The sequence below is a fragment of the Neofelis nebulosa genome, chromosome 13 (assembly GCF_028018385.1).
Source record: "Neofelis nebulosa isolate mNeoNeb1 chromosome 13, mNeoNeb1.pri, whole genome shotgun sequence".
Taxonomy (NCBI): domain Eukaryota; kingdom Metazoa; phylum Chordata; class Mammalia; order Carnivora; family Felidae; genus Neofelis; species Neofelis nebulosa.
Genome location: NC_080794.1, coordinates 31,922,161 through 31,943,634, shown reverse-complemented (window position 1 = coordinate 31,943,634; position 21,474 = coordinate 31,922,161). Strand labels below are relative to the sequence as shown.

At 37.1% G+C, this 21,474-nt stretch overlaps 1 protein-coding gene across 3 annotated transcripts in view; it reads left to right on the top strand.

Annotated features, from left to right (window-relative positions):
* Nucleotides 1-21,474, top strand: part of CTNNA3 (catenin alpha 3) — a 1,807,132-nt gene that overhangs the window by 1,615,117 nt on the left and 170,541 nt on the right. For all 3 annotated transcript variants that reach the window (XM_058696469.1, XM_058696467.1, XM_058696468.1), the window contains one exon: nucleotides 784-876. In XM_058696469.1, coding sequence (XP_058552452.1) covers nucleotides 784-876 — 93 coding nt within the window. The remainder of the gene's footprint in view (nucleotides 1-783; nucleotides 877-21,474) is intronic.

Here is a 21,474-nt window from a genome sequence, read left to right as displayed (position 1 = left end):
TGGTCTTCTGTTAAGTTTCTCAGGATCCACATAAGAGTGAAAACATATGGTATCTGTCTTTCTCTGTATGATTTATTTCACTTAGCATAACACTCTCCAGTTCCATCCACGTTGCTACAAAAGGCTCTATTTCATTCTTTCTCATTACTACGTAGTATTCCATTGTGTACATAAACCACAATTTCTTTATCCATTCATCAGTTGATGGACATTTAGGCTCTTTCCATAATTTGGCTATTGTTGAGAGTGCTGCTATAAACATTGGGGTACAAGTGCCCCTATGCATCAGGACTCCTGTATCCCTTGGGTAAATTCCTAGCAGTGCTACTGCTGGGTCATAGGGTAGATATATTTTTAATTTTTTGAGGAACCTCCACACTGTTTTCCAGAGTGGCTGCACCAGTTTGCTTGCAAACATGTGGTCTTTTATGACTGACTCCTTTCACTTACCATAATATCTTCAAGATTCACCTATGTTGCAGCCTGTCTCAGTATCCCATTCCTTTTTATAGCCAAATCATATTTTATTGTATAGAATTGTGTTTATCTATTCCTCACTAGATTTGTATTTAAGTTGTTTCCACTTTTTGGCTACTATGATTGGTGCTGTTATGAACAGTTTTTTTTAACAAGTTTTTGTGTGGACATGTATTTATTTTCATTTCTTTTCTAGGAGTAGAATTGCAGGGTCATATTGGTACCTCTGTGCTTACTTTTTGAGGTATGGTCACTCTGTTTTCCATTTTGCATTCTCACCAGCAATGCTTTGCTTTCTTTTTATAGACCCCAGAGGAACTGGAGGATGTTTCTGACTTGGAAGAGGAACATGAGGTGCGCAGTCACACCAGCATTCAGACTGAAGGGAAAACTGACCGGGTAAGTCACCTCCCTGAGAGGACAACTATGCTGTGCCCTCTTCTTGTCAATCATGTAGGCGCTCACAGGTGGGACTCCTGGCTCTGGGGGTGGTTTTGCGAAGCACAGGAAGAAGAGCCTTGGAATCCATGGGCCACAGCATGAGAGGAATTATTTCCTTTACCTTGAAAGCCCACAGGGAGACCATTTCTGATCATGTAGTAAATCACCCCATGCCACTTTTGATGTTTATAGCAGTCATGGGAATATAGAATTCAAATGTGCACACATTTATTTAGATAGAAAAGAGAAACCAAGAAGTTATAAATATACTCTGTAATTCTAGGGGAAAAAACTGAGAAACTACCCCTGTACTTTTCTTCCTTTCTGCCTTGCCCTCTTCTCCCTTTACCCTCAACACACACACACACACACACACACACACCCCTCCAACAATGCTAAACAACTTCTGAATTACTCCGAGGTATTGTATCTCACTTTACTTGCACCCAGTGCTTGGGAACCTGTGAAAGTTTGGTTTCCTAGCCAATGATCATTTGTAACTGCAGACCAGCCTGCGGAACATGGGTCTAAAAACCAGGCAGTAGAGTATAGCAGCTTAGATTGTCCTGCAACACATCTGAATTAGCCACTCCCTTACTCTGTTACCTGGGAAACTCAGCCTTTCTCTAACTTGGTTCGCTGATTTATAAAGTGAGGATAGTACTAGTACTCTCTATATGTGGATTATTGTGCAAATAACTAAATTAACTAGTAGAGCCCTTAACACATGGCTTAGCTCATAGTAAGTTCTCAATAATCATTAGTTATTATTTGTAGCTATAGTAGTGATAGTATAATTATCATCAGCATTATTACTATTATTAATTAGCTAAATTCAGTGACATTACATTTGGAGGTGGATAGAAAAAGACAAATTTAAGAAAGTTGCATGTCTTTTTTAAGTTTATTTATTTATTTTTGAGAGGGAGAGAGAGAGAGAGTACCAGCAGGAGAGGAGCAGAGAGAGAGGGAGACACAGAATCTAAAGCAGGCTCCAGGCTCTGAGCTGTCAGGGCAGAACCCAATGTGGGGCTCAAATTCATGAACTGTGAGACACGACTACAGCTGAAGTCGGATGCTCAACTGACTGAGCCACCCAGGCTCCCCAAAAGTTCCATGTTTTCAAATATTCAGATTACTTAGAACTGATATATATTAGTCACGACACCTGTGCTTTCTTAGAAATGTTGGTGTTCTTGAGTTTCCATTCCTTGCTGATTATTTGGATTATTTCCCAACCCTCTAGAAACCAGTTCATGCTGGGAACTGCCTGGGGGCACCCAGCATCTAAAAGAAGTTTTCTTCAAATCTAGTAGGCATCTTTGGAAAGAGATCAGTTTTTACAAATGGCAATGGGATTGGGAATAAAGTTTGCTGATAGTCTAGTTTGCTCATGCTTTCAAGTAAGTGAGTGATTCACTTAGGCTGCTGCTGAGCCACTGTAGGTGGAGGGTAGTTGTCAGGACATACAGAGTCATTGATAGGAGAAAATTTTGTTACAATAAAGGTAACTTTTAGGATGCCGGGATTAGGATAAACATGCCATGTTTCTCATTCTGTATCATCACATGTATACAATGAAGCCTTGGTTAAGACCTTAAAACTTAGAAACTTCAAAGTACTTCATCTGAAAAATGAGAAGAATAATATCTTACCTTCTCACAGCATAACCTCAAGATAATAACCTCAAAGAAGGTAATGCATATGAAAGTGTTTTATAAACTTTATAATTATATGCCAAGAAATTAAGCTTCTTATTACTACTGTTTGATTTGTATTTTTGTTCTTCACTGGGGTTACAGGCCAGCTAGATGGCCACCTGATTATAGTAGGTTAAGATGTTGATGATCTCCATGGTCCTGGATCTTAAGAATCTTTCATAGAAGGCACTGCTTCTAACCTTGTAGAAATCATCCCAAAACTTCTCTGCATTCTGGATTTGTGTTCCATTGTGCACATTTCCCTGACAGGCCAGTTCATTTGGAATGCCCCTGGGCAACACCCTCACTACTACCTAGTGGCAAGATAGATCCCTTCCCATCACGTCTACTGGGAACAATGTTATATTCAACCTGACCACTCTCTGCTCTAGTAAATCTCTCTGTATAAAATGTGAATATCTTAGATTGTATTCACTTCCTGCCTTGAGGCTTCTCTGAAATTGCTGTGTGGAATCCCTCAGGAAGCTATTCAGATATTCTAATACATGCACAATCTTGTGTGAAGCATTAACACTCCACAGAGTAACCTTGGTGAATACTCTTATATTCCTTGGATGGACTATTTTGCATTTTCCATAGGCACTCAAAGGATTCAGAGGGAGATCAAGCCCCACCGGTGCCATGGTGACCAGCTTGATAATATATCTTTGGAATTGCCCTCCTTGTTTTCCATATCCATCCTTCCCAGGTTCCCATTTCTGTTCCCCAAGATTTCATCCCAGAATAAGCTACCTTCCATTCTTAGACTCTGCTTTTGGGAGAAAACGAGCAAAGATAGTCACAGTATATAAACTAAATATCACATTAACTTTGATATATTGATACATTATCCCAGTTTTACTAATAAGATCACTGAGGCACAGCTTTATATAACTTGTCTAGTAAGTGGATTATGTTTTCTGATTAAGAACTTTAGTGATTACCACATATAAATTTACCTAAAATACAGAGTTAGTGGAATGAATCTTTTATTAACAAGCAACAAACCACCACCACCCCATTAAACTTGATTCATCATCAATGGAATGGAAGAGAAGAGAGTAAAAGGTGCTGCAGTCATCTGAGAAATGGAGGAAGGATACAAATTTTCTTTTAAATTTAAAGAGTAATTAGGTATAGTACAGACAATTTAACTCAAATAACACCTTTTATTGGATATCTGTCTTGTGAGTTCATTACTACAGATTTTGCATTCATGGCAGGCCAGCTTAAACTGTCCCTCAACCAAACCACCTGACCAAAATGATCACATTTACCTACGTTTTATGAGCTCTCTTAGGCATCTTGCATCCCCAACAGTCTCCATATTCTCCATAGTTGTGTCTCTGTGCTTGGAATATATTTCTATGCTCAATCTCATATACATTTGATACTGTATCTCTGTATTCTATCCAGCATTCCTGAAGTCTGTATCCATTGGACTGAGTATATCTTTTGACACATTTCCCTGATACCATCCAATTTGGGAAGATACCGTAAAATTTTGAAGTGGACTCTGTTGAGAATTTTTTGAATACACGCCATGCTTCATGAGGAATTTCTGGTCACTGAATCAGACATGCATTTGGGTCCCTTTTTGCTGGCTGCTCTTATTAAAGAGTAAATGCTTTTTTGATTCTTGAATAATGCAGACTCTGCTGTATGGAACACGAGTAGAACGAATTTCAGGCACTTTTTAGTAATGGAATGACAGTTATTTATTATCATTTTCCTCTCTGCACTTCACTGCCAGTAGTTGTGGCTCAATATCATCTGTTATTGTTGTCATCAGTGGCAAATGCCACTGGGCATTGTAAAGGTGTATAACCAACAAATAATGATTTAGAGTCCATGGTCAATGAGAGTGAAATACTAAAAGACCAATAGTGCATGCCTTATGAAGTAGCAGAGGAACAGAAGTGGAAATTAGTGATTATCTTAATTATTAAACACGGATACTCACTGGACCAATACTGTGATTATATTCAGTAATCAGGCATTCCACAGTGGTATAGAGTGTGATTTTGCTATAGATTTATAGAACATTCTTTAAAGCTCTAATTGTTTATTCTGTTCATGTTCTTACCAAGTATGAAATAGAAATCTGTTATCTTAAAAACTCTAATTTGAAAGAGACATGAAAATAGACTCCTGTTAAGATCATCAAATTCCCAAACTTACTGATAAAATGACTTTTTGGTAAGTCCTAAAAGCTTTCTAAAAGATTATACTAAATACATGCTAACTCATCATTTCTATTTAAACAAGAGTGCCAGTTATCATTTAACATTTACAGCTTACAGAATGTTTCCCAGTTAGTATCTTATTTCACAAAAGCCCTGGTTTTTTTTTTTTCTCCTTGATTTTACTAATTAGGGAATTTAACTCAAAGAAGTTCAATAGTTTGTGCAAATCATGTCAACTGGAACCAAATCCCGGGTCTTCTGGCACAAACCACTCTCTTTCCAGCACAGCCCAGCAAATTTGGGTAGAATCTTACTATCCCATAAGATCTCATTGCCCTCCTATTGTTACAGCCAGTATAATGGAGTTGATATTATAAGTCCTCTACTAGAAAAATGACTTTTGAAACTGAAGACTATAAACCTAAGTATCAAATCTGCTTAAGTCTCACAAGTTTCAAAATGTCTCAACGTTACAATCTTCCGTTAATAACCAAATCATTTTGTTGATTACCATTTGGAAACTACATGGTGATGTCTGGACAGTCATCTCTGGTGGCTTGACAGTCTCCCTGGTGGATCACTTCACCTTGAAGAAATGGAGTATTAATCAGATAGAGTCAGACAGTGTCAGACCTTGTAGGACAACAATCCTGGGTCTCCAAGCACAGAATCCAAAAACCTCAGTCTCTTATCACAATGGCCTCTGTGATATTTCAATCCAGAGAGTATTTTGATTTCTAGATTTCCACCCTTCCTCTCATTTACTGTCTGCAGTAGGGGCAGCAGTAGCAAGGGGCTCCCAGGAAATAAATAGTGCCAGCAGGGTGATGGCTAAAAATGTTTCCCATGCCTACCTGAAGGACAACTGTGGTTTTAGAGAGATTTAGTAGAACAGATTGAAAGAGAGTTTTGCGAGTGGAATGGGTTAGCAAGTGGCTGATCTCCACTAGCATTGCCTTATAATGTACAGATGTATGAACTTGGGAGTTATATAAGCCTTGATTCAAATCTGGGTTCTACCCATTATTATCCATATGACACTGAACACATTATTTACATTTCTAACTGTTTTCTCATCTGTAAAATTGTGATAATAGTATCTGTTATCTAGATAATACTATCCAGATAATAGTATCTATTTTCTTGTTTTTCCTGAACATTAAACTAGGTACATGAACAATTTCAGTTCAGTTCCTGGCACATAGGAAGTGCTCAATACATTGTGATTTTTCTAAAAAAAATGAATGTCATGATAAATGTAGATTTGTGTGGTAGTATTATGCTTTGGCTTCCTTTTGAGTAGCTCAAGAAGCTTCATCAAGGCAAGTCTCAGTCTTCTAGTAGGAGACTCCTTTGGTTTCTTGGTTTGTGGTGTGAAACATTTTGACATGCTGGAAATTCTATTACCAAAGTCCTTTGAAGGAGTTTTTTTCCTTAGGAGAAGGACTTATCAGAAACTGCTTTTCAGGTTAGAAGGAAGATGGCATTAATGTGATTTTTAATGATGCTGGCACTTTCATGTACATCTAATTCACATACCTCATGTACAACTGAAATAGCGATCACAAAAAACCAAACCAAAACAAAAAAACTCTTGATAGTAGGATAAAGCAGAGAATTTGACCCAATAATTGTCAAGTTCTTATTTTGTTCATTATTGAATGGCTGGCCCTGCATTGTGAGGTTTTGTTTTGTTTTGTTCTTTTCTTTGTGGAATTTTGGTACTGTGGTTATCTGTTGTTTCTTCTCTCTCTCACAGTCCTCATTTATCTTCATCAAATTATATAAGGCTTAATTTCCAAAGTTTGTGGTACATAGGCAAAAACAAAAGAAAAAGAAAATTCATCCTGATATTTATAGGATGCACGTTAAAATCAGTTTTGCAAATAGTCACTTAAAACTGCCTTTTATTGAGTGAAATGTTGCCATTTGCAACGACATGGATAGATCCAAAGAGTGTAAGGCTAAGTGAAATAAGTTGGTCAGAGAAAGACAAATATCATATGATTTCACTCATATATGGAATTTAAGAAACAAAGCAAATGAACAAAATTAAAAAAGATAAAAACCAGAAAACAGTCTCTTAACTATAGAGAACAAACTGATGGTTATCATAGGGGAGTGAAATAGGTGAAAGGGGATTAAGAGTACACTTATCTTGATGGCACTGAATAATGTAGAGAATTGTTTAGTCACTCTATTGTACAACTGAAACTAATATAACACTGTATGTTAACTATACTGGAATTAAATTAAAAAATGAAATAAAATTGTCGTTTATTTCTCTATTCCTTAGAACGTATGTCCTAGTGATTCTTTCCTCTGCCTATACAGATCGAAAGCCAATAGGTCTCAAAAAATAAAAGATTTTGTTCTGTCTCGCACAATTTAAACTTTGATCATACTGTCTTGTAGATGAAGAGTGAAAAAGGGAACTCATTTAACATTACTGACCAAAGCCAGGTTTTCTTTTTTAATGTTTATTTGTTTTTGAGAGAGAGAGAGAGAGAGAGAGACAGTGCACAAGTGAGAAGTGAGGCAGGGCAGAGAGACAGGGAGCAGAGGATCTCAAGCGAGCTCTGATGCAGGACTCAAACTCATGAACTGTGAGAATGCGACCTGAGCCGAAGTCATATGCTCAACCAGCTGAGCCATCCAGGCATCCCATCAAGGCCAGATTTTTATTTGCAAGTACTTGAAGCTGTCGTCTCTAAGTGCTGAAATTCAGTTTAGTGACCATAACATTAAAAACAAAACTCTTAAAGATTTATAATTTCAATTGTAGTCAGAGCATATTTTAGCAAAAAATTATACCACCTTTTTGAAGATAGATTATTCATCATATTTACTGTTGACCCAAAAGTAAAGACAGTGTAACATGTAGTCTTTGATTAAGATTTGTCATATTTTGAATGTTATATTCCCTTAAAAGCATATAACTTGTAAATCTGCTCTGCCTTAAAGAATATCTTTGAGAACATTGGTTCTATATAAGTTCTATACATAGAAGAAAATTAGGACAGAAATAAGAACAGTTGCCTAGGTTACTGGACACAGCCTCAAAACGTCAATGCAGCAAATGAATTGGAGCATATCAAATTTTAAAATATAGAAGATGTTTCTTGGGGTAAAAAAAATAGCCATGTACACTCTAACTTCATGTTGGTGATTAGGAGAATGTCCTCCTTGCTGCTTTTTTAAAATGCAGCAAGCTGAATATTCTCCATCATGACAATAGAAAAATTGCCATGAATGGGTGGTTTATTTTAAAAATTGGAAGCATTTTAATAGGCTCCATTTATTATCAGAATACACTCTCAATAACTCAAGCTTATACTAAATTAACATACAAAATATGGTAAGACACGACCTCATTACCTTTTTCATGATATAATTTGGTTTAGGTTACTATGAAAAACACAACTTGCATAAGCCTGGATGAAATTACATTATTCAAGCAGCACTACACTAGGCAGTGCGTTTTCTCTTCATTGGCTTCTTTAATTTCTATTGTGTACTTGGCAGTAACTCTGCTTTCCTGTCTCTCTGGGTAACGATTCTCAGTGCTTCATGGTTTCCTCTTCCTCTATCCACTTTGCAAACATTAGGGTTCACTGAAGTTCTGATCTAAGCCCTCTAGTCCTCCAATCCTTCCCAGTTTTCCTGAACACTCTCATAGAGTCCCAAGATTTCAAATGTCTTACATAGGTAAGTGAATGTAGCCACATCCTGTCTCATGAGCTCTGGCTACTTACATTGCAGGCCTGTGGTTTCCTCTCCTCTCATGGCTTATAGGCTCCTGTGGCACTCACTGTTCCCAAGCCTGAATGCATCACCTTATCCCACGAATCTCCTTTAACTCCTATACCCCTTATAACACTTCTGTACTTTGGATCTAACACATCTGAACCTGGGAATATATTTTTTTTACTCCCTTCCACAGCTAGTCATACACCACATTCAAGCTTTACTATCTTCTAAATATTTTCAGAACTTGTCTGTTTTTTAACTACCTCCACTACCACTACTTTCAAAGAAAATTTCACACGGGGAAAAATTGAACAGGAAGGGAAGACTTTATTCAAGGCTATTGCAGTAGGGGAGGGAGACTAGAACTTTGTCTGAATTCGACTCTCCTAGAACAAAGAGCTGAAAGTTTTTCAGAGATAGGGTAACAGAGATTGTAGGCCATTCATTTTTGCTAATTGGCTTTACCCAAAGGAAAAGTGAATTTTTTTTCTGTCTTCATGACAGCAGGTACGTATACACCTTGGAGCAAGGTGCCCTCTAAAGTTAGGTAGCCACCCTCCCACAGAGCCTGGGAGGTAGAGGCTCTATCTTCCTTGACAATTGCATTTCAACCAGATAGTTCCCTGGTTTTTGAGAAAGACATTCCTTGTTTGTAAAGCTGTTGAGAAGCATTTAGAATATTCACTTGCATCTTAAAGATGCAAAGAAAGAATTTACAATTACAAGTTTTGTAATTGCCATTAAGAAAAGGGAGGTCAGGTGCCTAGAGTTGGAAAGAAGCCTGTCTAAAATTTAGTCAAGCTGAGGATAATGTTAACGCCATCTGGGTCACTATCTTAGTTTAGGTCCTAGATTTTCTTTAGAGGGCTCCTAAATTGTCTCCTGCCTTTAGTAAACTTCCATTCTCTCACTTGAACTTGAGATCATATTTCTAAAGTGCTAAATCTGTCATCTATCACCATGGGTAAAACCCCTTCAAGGTGTCAATGTCTCCCCTTGCCCTTAGCATGAAATCTGGTCCTTTAATGCCCTATGTAAGAGAACCAGGTTCTGCTCCCTGCCTCATATTTCACACTTTCTCTCCCACCCCTTCTTGTATACGGAAGTCTTCCTTCCTATAAGCATCAGGCTCTCCCTCACATCTCTCTCTGAGGCATACAATTAATTCCCTCAACTCCCCATCCTCCTTCTCTTTGCCAATAAATACCTGCTCATCATTACAATTCCAGATTAACCTAGACTTCACTAATACAAATCTAAGTGTAGTTTCCTTCCAACATTCAGGCCTGAATCTGAATGTAACACATGGAGATTCCCATATCACGACATTCATTGTTCATGCATAATTTCTTACATAATGGCTTTTCTTCTCCACTCATTAAACCTCACTAAACCTCATTAGTGCAGGGAACATGGTTTTAGTCTCATTTAGTGTTCTGTTTACAGAACATCACACACTGGCTGGTACAGGTATATGAGAGAGCATGAAGAGAACCTTCCTTTGGTAAGACACCTTGCCTCAAATCTATACTAGTTCCTCAATATTTTGACCCTAGGGGATTTCATTAATTTCTTTCTTGCTCTTTCTTCCAACGCTTGTACCTACTTGTGCCAGATAAATCTTACTGTAAATTGCTAGGTCACTACTCTGAAATATTCAGTGGCTCTCTACTACCTAGTTCCTGCTAGCATAAACATTAATTGTTCTGCCTTTTTTTGCTAAAGTCCTTTACAGTGCCCCCTTGTTCCTGGCTCTATAAAGCATACAAATCCAAAAATCTGTTTTTTATTTGTGGAAATGATTCTTGTGTTCCTGATTATTAGGGCTATCCCTGAGGCTGTGTTTGTGATCTTTTCCATGTCTGAATTGTCAACCTTTTGTCTTTTTTATTCCCTCCAATACAAAAGTTTTTCAAGATGAACTCAACTCCCTTTATTTCCATGAAGTTTTCTTTACACTTAGTCCTTTTGATTTAATGATACAAAACCTTCTGCTGACAGACCATCTAAAGGACAGATTACTTACTCCTTTTGGGATTTTTAAAAATTTTTATTTATTTTTGAGAGAGAGAGGGAGAGAGATATAGAAAAAGAGAGAGAGGGGTCAAGAAAGAGGGGAACAGAGGATCTGAAGCAGGTTCCGTGCTGACAGCAGTAAACCTAATGTAGGCATCAAACTCGTGAACTGTGGCAAACTCACCAACTGTGAGATCATGACCTGAGCTAAAGTCGGATTCTCAACCAACTGAGCCACCCAGGCACCCTGTCCTTTTGGATTTTTACATGCTAAGGTCACTATGCTGTATTTCTATTTATCATGAAGTAGTGTACCTGAACAGTGTCACCTTTTTCTTATTCAAATTCTTTACTCAAATTGAGATTTAGTATCATTCCATTGATTAAAGAAGTTGGTGTATAAAAATCTGGGCAAAGAAAATTAAGTTTAAAACATTGCGTATTATTTTATCCCAAAATTCTTACAGTAGAATTCTGTTAATAAATACAACTTGAGATTTTAATCCAAGTATAATTGTTGACAAATATCTAAACATTTATCAACTAATGGAATTATATTAAAATACATATATTTTCACCCTGCCTTGATTTCTGGGAAATTCCAAGTTAAAATTAATGCCTAGTAACTAATATTAAATGCCTGGTATATTTGTCTCTGTTCCTATTCAAGTGTCTTATTTATTTTTAAAAATAATTAATCTAAAATACAAATTCTACTTAATAATATTTAAAAGATATCATTTTATTACCGTTTATTATCATTCTTGTCACCAGTGAGGTAATATATTTTAGAGTGAGAGGAGGAAGTAAGTATATCCAGTGTAGGGGTACCTGGCTGGCTCAGTCAGTAGAGTGTGTGACTCATGATCTCAGGGTCCTGAGTTTAAGCCCCACACTGGACACAGAGTTCACTTAAAAAAAAAAGTATATCCAGTATTACATCTTTTTACTGTAATTACAATGTCTGTAATTTAAGACTAAATCTCTTCACTATTTTATTTAACTATAGAGTTGAACCTTGGGCTTTATAAATGTACATATCCTATTTTTTAACATTATTGAATAACCCAAAAATTTATGTCTGGAGTTATTTATAAGGCCACAGGAATTTAAGTGATATATTGTGATATTTATATGTGACTTACTTGCTAGTTACTGAAATAAGCCTTCCACCAAGCTTTAAATAGAGTGTTTTCTACTCATTGATGAATTCACAGCAGGGGAAATAGCAAGTAGAAATGCCTTGGAGGCAAATGTTAGTGAAGCAAGAGGAGATCTGACACTAAAAAGGAAGGCTGATCTTGTAAGGAACATAAACCATTGCAAGAAATTTACTGTTATTTTGAGTAGGATGGGAAGCGAGCAGAGGGCTTTGAGCCAGAGAGTGACATGATATGACTTATGCTTTAAAGGGGTCATTCTGAATGCTGTATTGAAAACAGTCTGAGAAGTGGTACAGGAGGAAGCAGGAATGTAGAACGCCATTGCTGTTATCTGGGTGAGAAATCATAGAGGCCGAGAAAGGGTTTTAGAAATGGAGAAGCTGAGAGTTGTTAATTGAACATATATGGCAGTGGTGAGTTAACTGAATGTGGTGAAGAATTAGATACTGAGTATGAGAGAGAGAAAAGAGTCAAGGACAGCACACCATTTTTGGCTTGAGAACTGGGAACGTGGACTTGCCACTTATGTTGCTATGGGAGAGAATGAATTGAGCATATTGGAGATGGTAGGAGATGAGAAATTAATTTTACATATGTCGTGTCTAAAATGTCTATTAGACTACCAAATGAAGAAGTCAGGTAGGCGGATTTGAAATTTATAAAGTAGAGTGGAAGTCCCCTCACATGCATAGCTTTATATTACAGCTTTTTTTCAAAATTTTATTTATTGACTTTGAGAGAGAGAGAGAGAGAGAGAGAGAGAGAGACTGAGCAAGGGAGGGGCAGAGAGAGAGAGAGGGAGAGAGAGGGAATCCCAGACAGGCTCTACACCAGTAGTGCTGAGCTGGAGGCAGGGCTCAAACTCACAAACTGGAAGATCATGACCTAAGCCAAAACCAAGAGTTCATCACTTAACTGACTGAGCCACCCCGGTGCACCTATATTATAATTTTATAATCTATTCTGACATTGAAGTGTTATATATTACATGGTGACATTTTTTTTTACTCTCAAATAAATTGATATTTTAACTTTAGGTCTAGTTTCCTTCTAGTTTCAGATGTCATGCCCCCCCACATCTCCTCTTCTGACACACTTGCTCTTCTGAATGTCAAATTCTTTGGAAGGCCACCACTAATTCCCCTGCTTAAAACTGTAACACCATTCCTAACCCACATATAAACCTCTTCACTTCTCTTTTTTATTTTTCTCCATAGTACTTCTTTCACTGTCTGACATACAACATATATACTGGTTTGTTTTGTCATGTACTGGATAGTGAATTCAATGATAGCTACAACTTTAATCTTTATTTCTCCCTTTTATATATTCCCCATACTTAAAACAGTATTGGGCACATAGTAAATAGGCTGTAAATATTTACTGAATGAATGAATGAATGAATGAATGATGTTGACCATAAATGTCCTTTGGGAACAGGAACATGCACGGAAAATTTGGGGGAGGGATGTTGTCTTAGATACAGCATTTGTATCTAACCAATTACTTGCCTACAAAAATAAATGGGAGGGGCACCTGGGTGTCTCAGTCAGTTAAGTGTCTGACTCTTGACTTTGGCTCAGGTCATGATCTCACAGTTTGTGAGTTCAAACCCCACGTTAGGCTCTGCGCTGACAGTGGGAGTCTACCTGGGATTCTCTCTCTCCTTCTCTCTCTGCCCCTTTCCCAGTTGTTCTCTCTCTCTCTCTTTCTTTCAAAACAAAAGTAGTAATAATAAAAAAAAAATGAAAAAATCAGATAATTATAATTTTTTTGAAAATAATGTTTTAGTAAAGAATTACCCATATGACAGTCATTTGGAAAAATCTTCTGAAGCGAAAGTATTTAAGTGATTCTCTGCCCTTGTCCAGTTTGGAGGTGTTTGTGATGGACACCTGGCTTCCAAGTTTTGCCCTTACTTCCCATTCTCTGAATTATTCTCGTTGAAAAAGTTGTATTTCTTTAATGGTGAAAATTTAACATTTATAAAATAAATAGTTTTGAATCATTTGTCTCTGGTAAAATATGAAATATGTACTTACTTCTTTTCCTATTAAGGACAATGTGTATCAAGTAATGGTTAAAGTAGTCAAAAAAAAAAGAGCTGAAAATAAAATATTATTTTAAAAAATCCTCTGATAGTCTAAAAAATACCTTTGTACACTGAAATTACCACAGTCCAAGTCTAGGCTTTTATATGTGGATATTTTTAATCAGTGATTGATTATTAATATGTGTTTATTTTTTTAGAAGTATGAACATGTGTTTCTTTTAATGAGTTGCATAGGTGGAAACACTATATATATCTGAAGTTTGGTTAAAATCCTGTGTAAATATGAATGGATACAGAACATAAAAATTTCCCTCAGAGTGGAGTCATCCACTCTATAAAGCTCATGTACTTACAGGAAGTAGGGATTTTTATTTTTTTAAACTTTTATTTATTTTAAAATTTTTATTCAAGTATAATTAGCATACAGACAGTATACGTATATAACATATAACTTATAGTGTTTTATTAGTTTCAGATGTACAATACAATGATTCAGTAATTCTGTACATTTCTCAGAGATCATCAAAATAAATGTACTCTAAATTCCCTTTATCTATTTCACCTTATCCCCCCCTCCACCTCTCCTCTGGCAATTACCAATTTGTTCTCCATATTTAAGAGTTTGGTTTTTTGTTTGTCTCTCTTTTTTCTTTGTTTATTTGTTTTGTTTCTTAAAGTCCACATATGAATGAAATCCTATGGTGTCTATCTTTTTCTGACTTACTTCACTTAGCATTGTATGTACCCCCTTTATTTATTGCAGCATTATTTATAATAGCTAAATTCTGGAAGCAGCCCAGTTTTCTGTTAATAGATGAATGGGTACAGAAGATTTGGTCTGTATATACAATGGAATAATTAATCAGCCATAAAGAAGGTTAAAGCTTTGCCAACTGCAATAGCATGGATGGACTTAGAGAAAAAGGGACTTTATAAAGTCATACCTGGACATGTCTCCCCATGTCTGATTCTAAGATAATTGAAAAAAAAAGAGAGCAAAATTTTTGGAGTTAGACTCCCAAGTTTGAATCCTGTTTCTGACACGTACAGCTGTTGACATTCAGCAAGTTACCTGTTGATCTCAGTTTGCTTATTTTTAAAATAGAACTACTCACACCATAGGATTATTGTGAAGCTTACGAGTTAATATTTGTAAGGAGTAGCGCATAGTTAAGTGATAAAACTTAAGTGACCCCCTATCATGATGATCATTACCACCAATACCACAATTACTGCTCTCATCATCATCATCATCATCATCATCATCATTTGTGAATGGATTCACATTTATAACCTCTCTGTTAATTCTTCAGATTGGCAATATTCACTTTCTTGATTCGTCCTCTTCAAATTTTTTAGAACACTTGGTGGACAGCCAATCTGATTGACTAAGCCAAATAAATTCCTTCCTATTTGTAAAGCCCTTTGCATAGGATTTTTTTCATGGGTTAGTTTGTGGATGGGTGACTTTTGTGTCAGATACCTGCACTTGCCCAGTTTTACGCTGAAGCTGAAAACAAAAGGAACTCTATGTTGTTTCCTAGCATAGAAAATTACAACAGGAGCAATCTCAGGTTATTAGGGGACATTGGGTGTGTTGGATGTTAAGATAGGCACACAAAGCATAATATTACAAAAAATCAATGCCAGACTGTTCCCAGGGAACTAAGAGTCATCTGTATCCAAGAAATGTCCAGAAAGCACTTGCTTGTATGATTCATGGTCCTCGGTTATTTAGAGCTTGTAATCTAAGACAGGGCATTTGGAATGTAAAAAAGGAATATGTGGTCCACAAAACAGAAATGTGAAGACATCACAACTTGGCTGATAAAATATTCACATTCCACACTAATAAAGGCAAGCACATAGAACAAGTAGGAAATCTGAGTAAATTCTAGAAGTCTATAACTTGAGAATACACAGCAACTCTCTATCCAGGCTGTGTAGATAAGGAGAGACACTCAAACTTTTCCTTATCACTCCAGGGGATTTTTAGGTAAAGTGTAAATTATGTACTTTCAAAGCAACAATTGAATAGAAGATTTTTATACCTTTGTTCTCCAGCTACCATCAGCCCATCTTTGAAATTAAAAGTGACAGATTTTTAATCTTCTCTCTTCTCTCTTAGACTTAATTAGAGATAAGGTATCCAAACCCCTTTTACAGCAAAATCCAGTGTACAGGGAGAATAAAGAACTTCGGTGGAAACAAAGTGGTTTACAGTGTCAATTGACTTGAAGTTTAAAACTTTAAAAGAAAGAAAAATCCTCTAAAATTAGCAAGAAGATATATTTACCTTTTTTAAAAGTTTATTTATTTATTTTGAGAGACAGAGGGAGTGCAAAGGTGGGGAGGGGCAGAGAGCAAGGGAAAGAATCCCAAGCAGGCTCCTCTGTCAGCATAGAACCCCACGGGAGATTCCATCTCACAAACTGTGAGATCATGATGTGAGTTGAAACCAAGAGTCAGTCACTTAACCAACTGAGCCACCCAGGCACTCCAGACATATTTACCATTTTAAGTTCTTTTTAAAACTGTGAACGACACTGATCTTTGGCTTTCTGATGGAACTTTAAAGTTTTACGTATTACTAAAATTGACTTTGATGATGTCAATTTTTAGTTCCTCCATGTCCTGCTGTGCTAAAATTGCATATCTATTCCTTTGTCACAGATATATGTCTTTGAATAAACATGTCATTTTTATAGCCTATTAAGTTAATACAAAAGTTTATATTTGAAATTAGTTAAATGTGACTCTTGGGAGACCATGATCATAGAGTTGGCATCTAAAATATACTATAGGGAAGTTGGAATTAGCACAGCCTTCCATGGAGGAGTCAGTATGACAAGAAAATATATTCCTATTTTTAAAAAATTCCAAATTTATTTTCAAAAGTTGCATCTTTTTTCTGTAACATATATGGGTATGCCCTGGTATATTACAGCCACCTACTCTGCTGATGATGAAAATAATAGAAGTGGCAGCAACAACCTAACAATTATTTACCAAATGCTTAATATGTAGCAGGTACTTTAAATTTGTTAAATGTCTCCACAAGCACCCTTTGAAGTATATATTAATATCCTCACTTCAAAAATATAGAAAAAGAGACACAGGGTTATGTAAGTACCAAATATCACGCAGTGCGAGGTAATAGACTTGACATTGATTGAGATGTGCCTGCTTCAAAGACCTGCATGTATTCCTGTTCTTCCACTGCCTGACATAGCCACCCTTCCTACAGACCAGGCTTTAGATGGGACCACTTGAACAAAATCAATCTGCATACTGGCAAAAAAGTGCTACATTTATGGGAGACTAGGATTCATATGAGAATTTGACTTTAAAATCCCAATCAAAATGGCAGGTAACTTCATTTTGAAATTGAACTTGATGGAAGCAGAATCAGGGCTGTTATTACACCTGCTGTCCACATCCATTTGCTTGCAATTGTATAGCCACGAGATTAGTGTACTTCCAATAACATGACAAAGCTAATAACTACTGTTATTAAAATTTCTTAAAATTATATAAAATGATGGGGTACCTGGCTGGCTCAGTTGGTAGAGCTTGAGACTCTTGATCTTGAGGGGTTGTAAGAGTTCAAGCCCCACATTAGGCATGGAAACTATTTTAAAAAATAATGATCTAAGATTATATAAAATGGGATGATGGGGGCACCTGGGTGGCTCAGCTGGTTGAGCGTTTGACTTTGGCTCAGGTCATGATCTCCCAGTTTGTGGGTTCGAGTCCCGCGTCAGACTCTGTGTTGACAGCTCAGAGCCTGGAGCCTGCTTCAGATTCTGTCTCATTCTCTCTCTTCCCCTCCCCTGATCACTCTCTGTCTCTGTCTCTCAAAAATAAATAAATGCAAAAAATAAAAAGAAAAAAAAGTAAAATGGGATGATGGAGAACAGGGATTCCATTTCCAGAGGGTAGTTTCTTTTTTTTTTAATATGAAATTTATTGTCAAGTTGGTTTCCATACAACACCCTGTGCTCATTCCAACAGTGCCCTCCTCAATACCCATCACCCACCCTCCCCTCTCTCATCAACCCTCAGATTGTTCTCAGTTTTTAAGAGTCTCTTATGTTTTGGCTCCCTCCCTAATTTTTTTTTCTTTCCCCTTCCCCATGGTCTTCTGTTAAGTTTCTCAGGATCCACATAAGATGGAAACATGTGGCATCTGTCTTTCTCTGTATGACTCATTCACTTAGCATAATAACACTCTCCAGCCCCATCCACGTTGCTACAAAATGCCATATTTCATTCTTTCTCATTGCCACATAGTATTCCATTGTGCAGAGGGTAGTTTCTAAAGCCATGAAGAACTCCTTTTATTCTGTTTGCTTTTATTTTCATAAAAGGCACCAACAGGTAAACAAAAGGGCATTGGCTTTAGAGTCATTATTGCTTGATTCCTTTTGCTAATAACTATATGACCCTTAGTAATTTATTTATTTCTCTGAGACCCTTTTCCCTTCTATATCAATTTAGACAATACATACCTTGAAGTATTATAGTTGGAAAGAATGTATGTAAAGGATCTAGCACAGTGATAGAAACATAATAGGCGCCTAACACATAGTTTTATTCATGTATTGTGTTTATAAAATACAACAATGTCTAATCATAAGGGACTCACATCTTGTGTGGTGAATTAAGTATGAGTCCTCTAAGTTAAGGTGAACCAGAGTAGGTTAAAAAAAAAGTTTATGGGGCGCCTGGGTGGCGCAGTCGGTTAAGCGTCCGACTTCAGCCAGGTCACGATCTCGCGGTCCGTGAGTTCGAGCCCCGCGTCAGGCTCTGGGCTGATGGCTCGGAGCCTGGAGCCTGTTTCCGATTCTGTGTCTCCCTCTCTCTCTGCCCCTCCCCCGTTCATGCTCTGTCTCTCTCTGTCCCAAAAATAAAAAATAAAAAACGTTGAAAAAAAAAATTAAAAAAAAAAAAAGTTTATGTTTTAATTTGCAGGGAAGGGATAGAGAAACAGGCATAAAGAATAAAAAATGAAAGAGGAGGGAAGGAAAGAAAGAAGGAAGGAGAAGGAAAGGGATGTTATTTTGAGGTAGGGAAAACCCTCTATTTATCAGGAGTGATAGTGTGCAATAAACTGAAAAATATAACTAACACAATGTGTACTAGATAAAAAGAGTAAATATTTATTTTTGTGACCTCGGGATGATAAAGAACTCTCTATGATACCAAACACAGAAAAGCAAAGGAGAAAGCAGGCAAACTTTACTCCTGATGACACACAAACAAATAAATGAAAACAAACAAAGCCCAAGATTAAGCCTGAAAAACAGTTAAAATATATCAATTTGGAGAGCTAATGTTCACAATTTATATAAGAAAATGTTTATATATAAACAGATTTTCACCAATGAGAAAAAAAAAAAAAATGACTCCATTTCCACCACCTTACCTCCCGCCAACAGAAAAATGGATGTAGGACCGGAAGAGGGTAGTCACAAAACAGACACGTGCATTTCCAATGAACATGTACATAGTTGCTCCCTCTCATCAGATTACACACATGCAAATTCAAACAGCAATGAAATACTGTCTTCTAACATATTTGCAAAAGTAAAAGATTGTTGATCTTCACTGTCAGAAAACTTTTTTTGGAACGTGGACACTTATACACAGTTTGTAGGGATATTAATTGGGGTAAACTTTCTGAAGAAAAATTGAAAAGTATGCACGGAAAGGCTTTATAAGAGTGTTTCCTCTTTGTCTTTAAGAATTCTTCCTCCAGATACATTTGCAGAGACGTACAAAAATATCACTGCCTACTCAATATACATAAATATAGGCACAGAAACATATGAACATAGATACCTACCTGCCTCTGTATATGTGTGTGTGTGTGTGTGTGTGTGTGTGTGTGTGTGTATGGAAAATACCTGATAACCACTGAAAACTTGGAAAGAGATGATACTGGAGCTATACAATGAAATAAAATATTTAACGAGATGAAGCTACATTTTACAGACATTGAAATACCATATATTGAGTTTTAAAAATAAGAAATAACAGAACCATGTATATACTGTGATCCGTTTTTGTAATATAATTTGTAAAAATAATCACATATATATGTAGTATTCAAGGATAACCACTACAATATCACTTTCAAATCTTTGGTGTATAAAACAGTATGCTGTAAATATACAAGTACTATGTATGAAAGTACACAGACAAAAAGAATTCCACCGTACTATTTATGCATAACTTTATATACCCATATGGTCCAAATAAATTTTAGGAAAAAAATAGCTACCTATAGTTTTACTATTCAGAGAAAAACCATGGTTATAAATTCATTCCACAAACTAATAAACACGTGGAATCTGTGTTAAAGTACTAGAACTCTAGTTAGTGACTAATTTTTCAGTCTGGTCCTAAATGATAGTGTAGAACTTCACCACTGCAAGTCTGTTACAGAATTATTATTAAAAATGATAAGGTGAAAGCAAAATAAAGGTTGAAAGGCAGACTAACACACCAGATATTGTTACTGGTGGGAGAGTTTGCATTTTGTGAATGGTCTTGGTTCTTGGATTTCCCACAAAAGATTTACATGAGGATCCATGCCCGAATAAATACAGCCAGAAGGAAGGTACCAAGCCCAAAGCAGGTTATTAGGGACAGTACACTCTCAAAATGGGAGAGCAGGCAGGGTCACAGGTGGCATTTGCACTGGGGTTAAGGGTGTCTTTTCCTTTTATGTTTGCATATGTTATGAGTCATAGCTATGGTGGTCTCTCACTGAGGTTGTTTCCAATCATCACAGGACTCCTCCTGCTGGTTGGAAGGGAGGATTTTGAGTCCTACAATGTTCTTGTCATGGACATCTTCCTCCATGGGGAGGTGGTGGAAAGGTGGTGGTGGTATGAAAAACCACAATGTAAATATCTTTTTTTTTTTTAACGTTTATTTATTTTTGAGACAGAGAGAGACAGAGCATGAACGGGGGAGGGTCTGAGAGAGAGGGAGACACAGAATCCGAAACAGGCTCCAGGCTCTGAGCTGTCAGCACAGAGCCTGACGCGGGGCTCGAACTCACGGACCGCAAGATCATGACCTGAGCCGAAGTCGGAGGCTTAACCGACTGAGCCACCCAGGTGCCCCAATGTAAATATCTTAAAATGAAGCTATAGGTTACCCTGAGGCAGAGGTTGAAGAGGAGAGCACATGTTCTGCATCCTGTGGCTCTTAGTCTATCAACCTAGTGTACTAGAAGCCATAAGGCCAGCATGGTAAAAGCCACAAAGTCAGGATGTTGTGCCCTCAGTCTTCTAATATATCCCCTATTTATCAGCACCTTTGCTTCCAGCTCATATCTAACTAACTATCAATATTACTGGCTCCATAATCTGGTTAGTACATCTGGGGAGTAGTCTGAGCCAGTGTCCACTGACCCTTGGCCAAAACATTAGGCCTGTTGTACTATCGAGATTCTGGATCAGATGATTTCTTATTGTGGGGGCTGTCCATGCCCCGTAGGACCTTTAGCAGCATCTCTGGCTTCTACCCAGTTGAGGCCAGTAGCACCTTCACCCCAGTTGTGACAACCAAACATCCCAGGAGATTGCCAAACAGTGAGGTGGGGCTGAGAGGGTAGGGGCAAGGTGAAACCAATCATGGTACCAGCCATTCTTTCTTGGGAATATTTGTCCTTT